The sequence below is a fragment of the Coloeus monedula genome (assembly GCF_965178545.1).
Source record: "Coloeus monedula genome assembly, chromosome: 16".
In the NCBI taxonomy this organism is placed as follows: Eukaryota; Metazoa; Chordata; class Aves; order Passeriformes; family Corvidae; genus Coloeus; species Coloeus monedula.
Genome location: NC_138796.1, coordinates 2,973,268 through 2,985,576, shown reverse-complemented (window position 1 = coordinate 2,985,576; position 12,309 = coordinate 2,973,268). Strand labels below are relative to the sequence as shown.

The following is a 12,309-nucleotide window of genomic DNA, read 5'->3' as shown; positions in this document are numbered from 1 at the left end:
TAGCAGTTCAGTAAGTACAAAAAGACAAGAAAAGAAAAACATCTCAGCTCTTCAGAATGGTCTATGCTAAAAATTCAGATTTTGTCACCCAAGAAAAAATAGTATTTTTGTAATTTCTTGATTACTGAGAATTGAAGATCTAGAAATACATAAATCTTAATACACCAGCTAAATCAGCTAATAAATAAGGCTTTAAAAAAATTAAAAAGAGGCAGGAACACATAAGACTGTTTACACAGATTCCTTAAATTATTCTGTTGTATCTCAGAGGACCTGCAGGATTTGGTTTTTCCCATGTAAGAAGCTTCCAGTAACTTTTACTTTATTTTTAGCTATTTTCAATACTGTAGCTTTTTCCTATGCACTTTGAATACAAAAGGCTCCCACCTAGCAGATCTGCAGCCCCCCACCTCCAGTAGTTGCTCCCAAGTCACCTCAGGGAGAAGACAGAATGCAATGAGCCCCCTCCATTCCCTTTCTTCACAGATTTGACATCCCAAGCTCATCTCACAAGTTAGCTTGAAACGCTTCCCACAGCTTCCTCTGCATCAGATCAGATTCCCATTTCCTTATGGAAAAGGGAAGCTCCTGACAAAGACAAGTCTCATCCAGGGGCATTCCCACAGAGCTGCCAGGGATGTGGGACACGTACCGAAGAGCTGGGAAGGGTTGGCATTGGTGGCTTTTTCGTAATTAGTCAGGCCTTCATAGATAACCTTCCCAACTGCAGCATAAAGGCACTCCAGCTCTTCATACTTGGAAGCTACACTTGAGGTACCTGCAGAGTTTAGAGGTGTGTTTACTTTTGGTAACATTATCCACAGAACAGGCAAAGAACAGTTACACTGTGAGCGTACAGTCACTAAAACAGCACTGGAGTCTTATCTTGCCAACAAACAGGCAGATCCCTCACTTATAAACCTCTTTATTATACCAGTATGCCTTTTGTAATAGTGTACCACTTCTTCTGAGTAACTCAATTTGATGAGCAGTCTTGCATTATTGACCTACTTTTTACCAAGAAAAGATTATCTAAATTAGCTTCTATTAAGACACAGCATATTACCTATTGCCTTTCTCTTTTACACTTTATCTCCCTTCCTTGTTTCAGCAAAACAGCAAAGCTTAACAACTAAAAAATTGCAGTTCTGAAGCTGAAAAATTTAACTACAAAAATACATTAAATTCATAGCATGCATTTCTTGAACTAAAGTTATAACAGCCACAGGTTATTAAGCTTTTATGTCAATGGATAATGACGTATTCCACATGATTACTTATTTCAGCTTTTCCTTTTTTAATCAGAGGTTCAAAGGGCAAGCCAAAATGGACCATTAAACGCAGGAATCATAAAACAGAATATTACCACATTCCAAAGAGTGCCTTCATCCCACCCTCAACCACTTAAGTTATGAAGCAATAAAGGATAAAGGGAGGAAGAAAACAGCGCTCACTTGGCTCTGTGGGGAAAATGCCCATCAAGCGAGACAGCAAACTGTGGACAGCCCTCAAAACCTTGGTGTTCCCACAGGTCATACAGGCTGCTACCCCTCGCTGTAGTGGCTTGAAGCTGCTCAGGATAGCAGGGGGCTGCAGCACAGTCAACAGGAAACTTAAGACCTCTAAGCCAGTGCAAATGTTGGCAAAGTTGGCCTGATTGGGCTGTTCCTAAAGAGAAAACATACAAAAAGGCAGTGAGCAGGGGAAAACAAGAATTACACAGATTACTAAATTCAGAGCAAATCTGTTAAAACCTGTCAGATTGAGGTTTCTACAGCAGTGATGTTCTAGGTCAATATCTGAAGTAAGTCATGCACCATAAAACTCTAAAAATCCAGGCAACTATAGAGTCTTTAGCCATAACAGTGTTAGTTAAGCAGGTACAGGTATGTTCTTTCTGGTGTTTTTTGTGATCCTAGGGTATGAAATCTGTCTGCAACCCTGCTAGTTAGAAAAGCTTTCAACAGAGGATGATGTTTTATTTCTTTGTCAACACCTTTCAGAGACAGGCCATCAGTGAAGTTAAGCTAAACCAGTGTATTTTATGATGTTATAGTTTAAAGGACAGAAGAGAGGATATAGATAATATATAAAGTGTTGTATCATCTATTACAGGGAGCTTGCCTTTCAGTGGACTTCATACTCCCATAATGTAATCAAAAAACTAGGCATCAATGAAATCAAATCTGTAAAACTTCCTACTAAGAAAAAAAAACCCCAAAAATAAAAAACCACACCAACCAGTTAAGTACTGCAGCTCTACAAATGATAACCACTGATGCAATTCACACACTCAACGAGCTATTTATTTCACTACAAAGAAGAAAAGATTAGTCCTGTAAAAATCTATACTCAGATATCACTAGTATTCAATCATCTCACATGCCAGGGAAACCTAAAGAGCTACAGGACTAAATGTTACCTACCACAGTCATGAGCAGCTTATCAAACCACTGCAACTTCAGTTCTGACTTGGGCCACATGTCTGGCCTCAAAGCTGTTTTCAGGAGGTTGACGCAGCGGCGAGACAGCAACTCCCCAGGGGACCCAGCAGTGTTGGAGTTGTCATTTACCTAGCAATTAATCAAAGTTAACAAAATGACACCCTTTTGGAACCAACTCATTAATTTATTATGCATTCCATGCAAGCATATAATTTCTTATTTCTGAAATGGATGAGTTAAGTAGTTTTATCAGTACAGTATTTAATGTAAAAAAAGCTGAAAACTAATAGTAAACACCAGAACTGCTGTCTAAATTGCTTGCTAATTAACCCAAATCACCCAAATTACACCATCAAAGGTGTATTTTAAAAAAATTTTCATCCCATCCTTTATTACTACAACTCTGAACATACTCAAGATGGTTAATCTTTACTGCTTGCAAGGTATCCATAAACATGTGCAGCTCTTTATTCAATTCATCTTTATACTTAAGAGCACATCTACTTTGTGCAATGGACTGTGGTATATAAAATCCCATGCTACTTACCAGCTGAGTCTCCTGCAGGAGCAGAAGCCATAAAATTTGTCAGCCTTGAGGTACACCCAGATAATTTTCCCCATTCTAGTAGAGTGAATTCCCTCAAAATTTGGTAAAAAGCTTTAGTTCTGCATGCTGCAGAAAACTAATTCCATATACTGGATTTTGAAAATACATCTACAATCATTACCCCTAGATACAGTCATTCCCTATAAAACTCTCTAAATATTTTGGGATACAGCATTCTGGTCATTTAACCTAGGCAATAGAACGAGCATACTTTGCAGCATCACCCAAATATGTAAATTAATCATGAAAACAACGTATAGAAACATTAGAATAATCCAAGCCTAAAAGGACCTGTGGGAAAAGAGGGTTTTATGGGTTTGGTTGCTAATGCCACGCTGGTATTGGCATATCAGAACAACCTCACTACCTGGCAAGCGATTCTGATCAGGAAATTCACGACAGTATCTGTGTGCTGCTTGTCAATGGGCTTGGCAAGAAGGGCATCAGCTCCTGGCAAGGACTGGCTCCGTCCAAACACCTGCATGCACACAAAACACAAAAGCCATCAGCAAGATTAAAGGAGGAAAACAAGAACAGATTTTAAATATTTTCTAAAGCTAAAACCTTCAATTTAGGGAGTTTTGAGTTATGTGGAAAAAACAATTACACTACACTGCTTAGAGTCTCTGAATAAACCCAGATTTTTTTCTTACAGCACTTATTGCTCCTGTAGCTGTCCTGAAGCGTTTTACTTCTTGGCCAGAATCCACAGACAATCCTCTTTTAACAGCAGATGAGGCAGAACTTGCTCCTTCTCCACTTGCACTTGAGTCCATATCTGAATCTGGCTGAAATATCAGCAATGTGCATGTTAAAAAAAACTACATTCAACCGTGGAACAGTTCAATCTTTACCCATTTATTTTGATTTCCTACCTGCTGATCTTTAATTCTTTGCAATTCCCATTTAATAACAACTTCAGCAAGATCCACAGCTAGTTTTCTTTGCTCTATTGTAACACTGGGAGTGAAGCCCAGTCTCTGCATGGCACTAACCATATGCTGAACCAAGTGATGTCTCACAGGATAATAAACCTGAAAAAATGGTTTCACAGAAATGTTAGTCATTAACCAATAAAATTCTACAAAAAACCTACAAAGTGGAAATAAAGCAAAACTGTAAAACAGTCATCAATCCCAAAGTTTGCTAAACCTGTACCACTTCAAATTTTGCAATATGGAAAAGCAACTGGTGCATTGAAAATAGTATTTTGGCTACAACTTTCAGTAGTGACTACTGATTTTATGCACCCAAATGAACATGTTCTTTTTAAGAGTCATGATTTTTCTTGAGGACCAATCATGCCAATTTTTTTCCAAGCTTTTTAAAGAGATTCAATGTACATTTTAACACACTCAGATATTCTTTCAAGAATTGTTGAGGCATCAGTTCCTGAAAATGTGTATTAGCTGTCCCTTTGGATTGCATTTTAATAGGTGTTTCCAAAAATGTTCCTGTGTTGACATTCTGCACTATTCCCCCACTTGTTTAATGTTTCCCAACATACATTAGCTGGAGACAATAGTTGTCTAGTTAATAGCACAGAATATATAAAGTCAAACATACAAGGATTACTGGAGGATGGCAAAGAATTCTGCACTTTTTTTAAAGAACTCTTCGAGAATCTTCACAGACCTGTTAAAGAACACTGCTGATGCATGTGTCATGAATTCATCTTGCAGACTCTGCCATTTGAAGTGCTAACTTTAATCATGAGAGAGCTTAATAAATCATTTTCCATTAAATAGTTGTATTCAGTTGTAGATAAGTATCTTTACAGACAAATGATGCATTTTGAAGCTAAACCATATAAATCAGATTATGCCATTTTTCTAATCAAACTTCTGTTTACTCCCTTGATACAGAAGATACAGTGAGTACCAGAATAACAATACAAGTACCTTGAAATGTTGTACTATCAAGTGCAAAATATGTACTAGTTGGGGCACTGTATGACCCTCTTCCACAATGATTTTTCGTGTCCAGTGAGTGAGCATCTGGTGTCCATCCTCCATCCGAGCAGGCACAGCTGGAGTCAGGATAGCCATGGCCTGCCTGACAATAGCCCGGGCCTCCATTGCATGGGCTTTGAGAAGGCTGTGAAAAACCTGAACAGCAAAGTTTCTCATCAACATTAATACTGTAAGTATTTACAAACACAAAGCACTTCTAAAGGAAGGAAAACTACAATGTATGTTTTCTAAAAAACAGTTTTTCTCTCAAGGCCCATAATTTGTTAAAAATATCATGATATGTTATCAGCAGAAGCACAGAGGATACATTTCTGCTTCCTTTACGTTCCCTTTTCTTCCTCCCTCTCCACTGTCCAATCTGAAGTCTTCCCTTGGTCCCCATATTGTGCCTCAACTGAAGTGTCTGTCTCTTAAATGAAGAAACACTCCAAATTTTGTTAATTCAACCAGAAGGTCTACTTGTACTACTTGCCCTTCCTGCTTTCATTTGTCTTCACGCTTCTTTCTACACTCTCCTATTCACAAGTAAATTTGTATTAAACATTTGACCTGCTGCTTCTGCATTTGTTTGGGGTGTTTGAACTACACTCAGTACTCAAAACCACCGTGCAGGTTCTACTCTGAATCTTAAAATAAAAGAAAGCACACTGTGGAACTTAACCCAAGCCCATGGTCAATACCTGCAGAACAATCTTCTTGTGAATGGCAAACTTGGCAATGATGTGAGCCAAGAGCAAGTGGCCACTGTACTTGCAGGCTGGGTCCACGCAGGCCTTGGACAGGAGGCAAGGCCAGGCAAAGGTCATCAGGCGCCGCAGTTTGCTGTTCCTGTTCTTGTTGTTGTCGTGGATGTGATGGGGGGCATGCTCCACCAGCAGCGTGGCAAACTGCAGGAGATAGATCCTCAGAGAATCCAGCATATCAGCCTGCTTTTCTGGATCAAGTACCTAGTTCCAGGCACGATCAAAGAACAGGGAATGAAGTTGGAAAAAAAAGAAAGACAACCTTTATTATTATAAAGGCAAAGTCGCAAGTTTTTGCTTTTTGAGCAGTTTTTAAGAAGACTAAAAACCTGTAATTACTTTCTTGACTCATATTAGTACCCACAAAACCACCTCCTGAACTGTGAGCTTCTAAATAATAAGCACATCTGGGAACTCTCAAAGTGCTAACCTATAAAAATAAATAAATCAAAATCCCCAACCCTCAACTTCAACAACATGCATTTTATAACTGCTGATGGTTCCACAAAACAGCAGTGAATTAGAAAGACATTGATGTTGGCTCATGGGAAGCTGTCCTTATAAAAAAGACTGGGATTACAGCCAAGTAAGGCCCATTTCCAAAGACACATTCCAGTTCTGAAAACAGCATAAACTGAAAATTGTAGTCCAGTCCTACTGATCACTGATGGATCTCACATTCAACATTATGAAGCAATTTGATGTAACAGACCATAATATTCAGAAGGGAACAACTAATTCAAATCAGAATGAAAAGTCAAATGAGAGGAAGAACTTTTTGTTTTAATTTTCAAATACTTCGATGTAAACAAAGATTGTTACCTTTGTTATAAAAACACTAGTGATACTTTCTGGATTATCTCCTTCTGGGTTTGGGGGGCCTAAGAGCTGTTCACCTTCTCCTTTTTCAAAACTGTACAAGAAAGCAGGATTCAGGATATGCTGCAGCACCTACAGAGTAAAAACAAAAGAAGTTTTACTGTACTGTCCCATTCTTCTAATAGCAGCCAACATTCAAGTACTGTCACATGCAAACCTGCCTGCTGGACACACTGTGTTACAAAAGGAAATTATAAATAAAACCCCAAGAAGAAGACACACACAGATTTTTTTTTTTTCCCCTCTTCCTTCCTTCCAAGGGCAAAGATTCTTAGAAAGTGTAAACTAAAGCAGTCAGCATTGAAAGCAAGATGAATTGCTGTCTCTGTTTATTATTGCTCTTCTTCAGGTATGATATTTTCACCTAAATGACTCTGCCAATTATCAAACTCGTTGACATTTAAGTAAGGAGTTTTGTTGCCCTAGTTCCCAAGAAGAAAATTAAACCTAAATACCAGGCTTCTTTGATTTAATTGCTTTAGTTACCTTGGCTTTGAGCTCATCTCCAAAGTTTGGGTCATTCAAGTCTACAAACCGGAAGAACAAAGCTCGTTTTTGGGGAATACTGTAGTTTTTGGGGATCTCTTCTTCCATGTATTCCTTTAAGAAAGTCATGTTGCAGAGAAATCGACCCGTAAAAGCCCGAAGCAACTGGAAGAGTAACTCTATATCACCATAATTCCTTCTGTGAAAACAGATAAAATACAAAGCTTCTGTGAAAAAATACACAAATTACCATGCTGATGAAACTAATCTTTTAAAGGAGCAGAGAAGCAAGAGCATGGTTTTAGGGCTAATGGCAGTATTATGAAATATATTACACTTTCTCTTCAATAACTGCAAACCATTTTTAGTAGCCCCATATACCTTTACAGTATTTTTAAAACTAAAATTTTAAAAAAACACATGCAGGGTCTAGGAGACAAAGATTTTTACGTACCTGCAGTAATTCAACAGGCAATAGGCCAACAGCTTGGGCTCTTTCCAGTTTGTTGCAGCCATGTTCTCCTTCCTATGTCTCTCCTGAAAAGCTTCACTCACCCATACACGTTTCAGCTGATTCACCAAGGAGTGCTGATTTGCTAACCAACATTCATCATTCTTAACAATAATACTTATGATCTGTCCAAAGCAAAACAAGACAAATGCACAGTCAACACGCAAGAGATCTGTCAGGAGAAACAATGATATACAAGCACTTGTTTAAGGTCAATTAAGGGTTCTAAAATATTCAACAGCAAAACAAAAGACTGAAATACAAAATAGTTTGAATTAAAATAAAATAAATTTCTGTTTCTGTTGTCATGCTTTCCTCTTGTATCCTACTTGACAAAGAAAGCATAGTTAATTTGAGTCTCTTTTCCCTTCTCAGAGCAACTCTGACTACAAACACTCCACATTTTTACAAGTGGTTTTCTATGAGCTTTTGTATGTAATAGACACACACACACACACGTTGAAAGCCTGGACGTAAGAGGCTTGTAGCTGAAGGGGTTTTAACTACCCAGTGCAGAGACAAACAAGGATAAATTGATACCTTGATAGCCTGGAACTGCAGATCGAGACGCATTGTGGTGGTGCTGGGGGAGCCGGGTCTCACGGCTGCCTGGGTGCCCACAGGCAGCAGCAGGGTGATAAATCGGTTGGGATTAGCTGCCAGTACATCCCGCAGAGGTTTGGCATCTTTATGTTTCAAGAAACTCTGCAAAAGGGGAAGAAATAATTTTAATAACCTTTAAAAGGCGAAATACCAGGCGGTTATATCATCCTGTAGCTTTTATATTCCACACTAAAGTTGCAGAGGTTATATTTCATGTATATAAAAATAACATCTACGCTTCAGTAATAGCCTTACATGATCTGGAAAGGTATAAAATCAACACTTCGGGACAAACAAATACAAAACCAAGAACAGGAACCCTGCAGCCAAGAGTAAGACCATGACTAAGGACTACAAGATCATACAGGAAAAAAAAGATGCAAAAAGATGAAACCCTTTTGTTCACCAGATTTGCCAAGTTGAGGGTTTTTCCTGCTCCTTTCCCCACACAGCTTACCATAAACATTCTGCTCCACTGTGGATCATTTAAAGTGGCTTCCATCATGAACAGCTCCACTGTCTGGGATGGATGACGTGTCAAAAACTTTATCAGTGGTTCCCTGAATGGACTGCCAGCCTGAAAAATTAATAAACCTTAAATTAAAAATGCAGACTATAGAGTATTTTCTACTAATTTACTACCACTCAGAAAAATACATTTGACTTGGCATTTATGCAGGTACAAAATGTTCAGAACTTGCATGATGAGAATTTATTGACACTTTCAAAACTTCACTTCTAAGGGTATAAGACAAATGTTACCTCCTAAAAGCTTGAAGAGCATATTACATCAAATGTTTTCACACCATATTTAAAATATTAAAATTATTATATACTGATGTTTAGGAAGACTATAAAGCAAAAAGTTCAGCAGTGTCAACTTCCACTTTTACCTCAATTAACATTGCTCGTTCTGTTTTCATAACAACTTCCAGGAGAGGTTTAACCAGAGTCTGTGGGGCAGCTGGGATCAGATGGAATAAATTTATAATTGCTGAACAAATCTTCATTTCCTACAGGTAAAAAGAAACACAGTTAAATAAATATTACTGGCTATAATGTATAAAAACAGTATCACACATCTTACTTCTTTTATCCTCTCCATATTAGCACAGTCAGCAGCCAAATGCAAAGGGTTAACACATATACAGCATCAACTTACCATAATGCATGAAAAAACTGCACTTGTGGAAGTCTGCCCTTCCCCCTCTGGTAATATCATGGTTTAAATTTTATTTTCTTTGCCAGTAGAGTGGTGTTTTACAGGTAAGAGCTAAACACTGTAATGATACTGCTGATGGGGGAGTTAGGAGTGCTCACTGCTCTACACCAAGTGGCTCATGCATCAGCCAGACCTTCCCCCCATAAAACATTTCTCATATACACCCCACACCCCCAGACTATGCATGAAGAGAAAGAGAGACAGCTTTCTCACAGCACTGTTCAGTCTATCTTGCAAATAGCTGGTTACTAAAAGTCAGCTCTGTTCTCCCACTAGATATTAAGTTCTCCAGGAGTCCAAAATAATTTAACACTTCTTTTTCATTGTGTGATTTAAATAGAGACTGTATTTCAGTTAGCTAGAGTGTGGATTTCCTTCAGTAAGAAAAGGGAAAGGAAAAAACAAAACAATACATTCACCCTCACCATCTCTCTAAAACCAAGTTCCAGTGCTTTTATCAAGTACATTGCATTTTCTCAACTGAATTTAAACACAAAGCATTAGGTTCCACTCTTTTAACCTGATCTGTCCAGACAGACCCCACAAGACTCCTCTCATGGACTGAAGTGCAGGGCTGAGAATACATAAAACCTTTTGAAACCATTTATGCCTCCACAGAAACTGAAAATCCTGCTCCTCCTAGTACAAACATGCTCAACATCCTTAACAGCAACGTGATCAAAACAGCCCTGCCACAGTCAAAGAGAAGACAATTCACAGCACTGCACTCAAAGGCACAATGCACTCTGCCCAAAACACAATGATAAAACTAACAAACCACAAGTTAAAAGAAAAAAAATAAAACCAAACAAAACAACAACAACAAAAAAGGAAACTCTGACAACAAAAAAAGTTCCTGGTGCCTCCACCGAGTTTCTCACCTCTACCCCTTCCGTGGCCCACTGAACCAAAACAGAAGTCACAGCATGAAAGGAAAAAGCCCACAAAAATATCAAATAAATGTACAAATCAGTACATGCTATTCTTCAGGCTGCAGTCTAACTTCAGCACAGTTACTTTCTCATCTCAAACAAAAAGAATGGAGACAATGAGCACCTCACGTGCTCCGAAGTGCCCTCCAAAGAACCAGGATGAAAAGCATCCTTTTTTCTACTTTTACATTAATCAGACATAGCTGCTCAAATATTTATACTGAATAGAAAGATAATAGAGATTAGTAAGTCAAGGGAAACAATATTTTAACACCTTTGAAGACAAATTTGGCCAGCATCAATTACAAAACCACTTTCAGTATTTAAGCTACCGAGCTATGAAGTCCTCTAGAGCTATAAAGTCCTCTTAGGCCATAAGACAGAATTTTGACCATGGAAATTTCCACCCTCTCATAAGAGGGACAGCTGGAGGCAACCATCTAGTCAAAACCTATTCTTTCAATTACCAGACATGACCCGAAATCCCATGCCTTTCCTTGGAGAGGCAGGGAAGAGAGGAAGAAGGACTTAAATCAAAGATTTTACTCTCTGAACCAACAAATTAGATTTTAATCACTAATTAAATCTATTATGTTTTCATTTGTTCACTTCTCTAAACATCCAGGTCACAGCCCAAGATCACAGCAGGACTATCAGAAATTATTTAGGTGAACAAGGCTTAGTTATTCTGGCATCAATGTGGATCTCTACAATAGTCATCAATTATCATGCAGCATTTCTAAGTTTTCAGTCTGTCTGTAGCTGCCACTTACATATGAAAACTCACCCCACATAATTTTTAACTATTGATTAAGAGGCCCTGCTGACCAGCCACTATCTGCACTATGCTGGAGAACTGCCTGACACCATCAGGTGGTACCTTCACCCAGTGCTGCTGGAAAAGGATGAAAGGGTGGTAACAGCACCAACAGAGGTAGGGAACATCAGGCTTTCCTGGTCAATCCTCTCCTCCACTGAGTGTTTACCACCTCCTCTATTTAACCACACAGTCTGCATGATCCAACCTACTCCCCAGCACTGCTTTTAACAAGTGTCCCAGATGCTGGAATCTCATTAGAATCGTGAGGAAATGAGAGAAAGCAAAATGCCAGCTACAATAACTGACCACCAGCTTCACCACACCAGTTTTTCTACATTTAGAAGATACAATCACTCAACAGCACAATGTACATACAGACATGTGAACACAGCTTGCCACAGCAACTGTACAAAGACCAAGCCATCTGTGTCCTCCTCCTAGGGTTTTTATTTTTAAGGAAACTTTGGAGCAACAACTAGGGATCAGAAAAGTAATATTCAATCAGCTTTGCATTGACACAATTCTACTTGAAATGTTTCCAGACTTCTCTCTTCCCTTAAGATGTGACAGTAGATTTTTTCTCAAGTGTCTGGTGTGCACCCCTCACTCAACATCTCTCTAAACACATAATTACACAGAAAACATCAACAAAAAACATTAAAAGCAGAGGAATTACCAACTAAACGTGACTTAGGGACAACTAAAAACTGTTCTAGAGGTGCCACGTTCTGGTTTAAAAGACTATTGCTATAAAAAGATCTGCAAGATATCTGTAATCATCACATTTGAGGATAAGTGAATCCCAAAAGAATAATATGAAGGCTTTAGAACTACTCTGACATGAATAAAATGTGGTTAACTGAAGAATGCACAGTGTTTTCATTAAAACATAAACAAATCTTATTCTACTTCATTAGAGAATATCTAGGTCTAATATAAAGCAATGACCAAATTCAGATTAAAAGCTCTTTTTGCAATGACAGGAAAGAGAAATGAAAAGCCATTAAGCCATTTCCATGTTTTGAGGGAAATAAAAAGCCAATGTAATTTCATTCTGATTTGAAAAACAAAGATATTAATAAAATTCCC

The 12,309-nt window shown here is 38.3% G+C and overlaps 1 protein-coding gene across 3 annotated transcripts in view; it reads right to left on the bottom strand.

Annotated features, from left to right (window-relative positions):
• Positions 1 to 12,309, bottom strand: part of TRRAP (transformation/transcription domain associated protein) — a 77,770-nt gene that overhangs the window by 38,552 nt on the left and 26,909 nt on the right. For all 3 annotated transcript variants that reach the window (XM_082292524.1, XM_082292526.1, XM_082292525.1), the window contains 14 exons: positions 9,140 to 9,259; positions 8,704 to 8,823; positions 8,184 to 8,348; positions 7,587 to 7,768; positions 7,133 to 7,331; positions 6,590 to 6,718; positions 5,705 to 5,971; positions 4,953 to 5,159; positions 3,927 to 4,085; positions 3,705 to 3,839; positions 3,419 to 3,529; positions 2,427 to 2,573; positions 1,455 to 1,668; positions 653 to 778 (listed from right to left, as the gene is read on the bottom strand). In XM_082292524.1, coding sequence (XP_082148650.1) covers positions 653 to 778; positions 1,455 to 1,668; positions 2,427 to 2,573; positions 3,419 to 3,529; positions 3,705 to 3,839; positions 3,927 to 4,085; positions 4,953 to 5,159; positions 5,705 to 5,971; positions 6,590 to 6,718; positions 7,133 to 7,331; positions 7,587 to 7,768; positions 8,184 to 8,348; positions 8,704 to 8,823; positions 9,140 to 9,259 — 2,281 coding nt within the window. The remainder of the gene's footprint in view (positions 1 to 652; positions 779 to 1,454; positions 1,669 to 2,426; positions 2,574 to 3,418; positions 3,530 to 3,704; positions 3,840 to 3,926; positions 4,086 to 4,952; positions 5,160 to 5,704; positions 5,972 to 6,589; positions 6,719 to 7,132; positions 7,332 to 7,586; positions 7,769 to 8,183; positions 8,349 to 8,703; positions 8,824 to 9,139; positions 9,260 to 12,309) is intronic.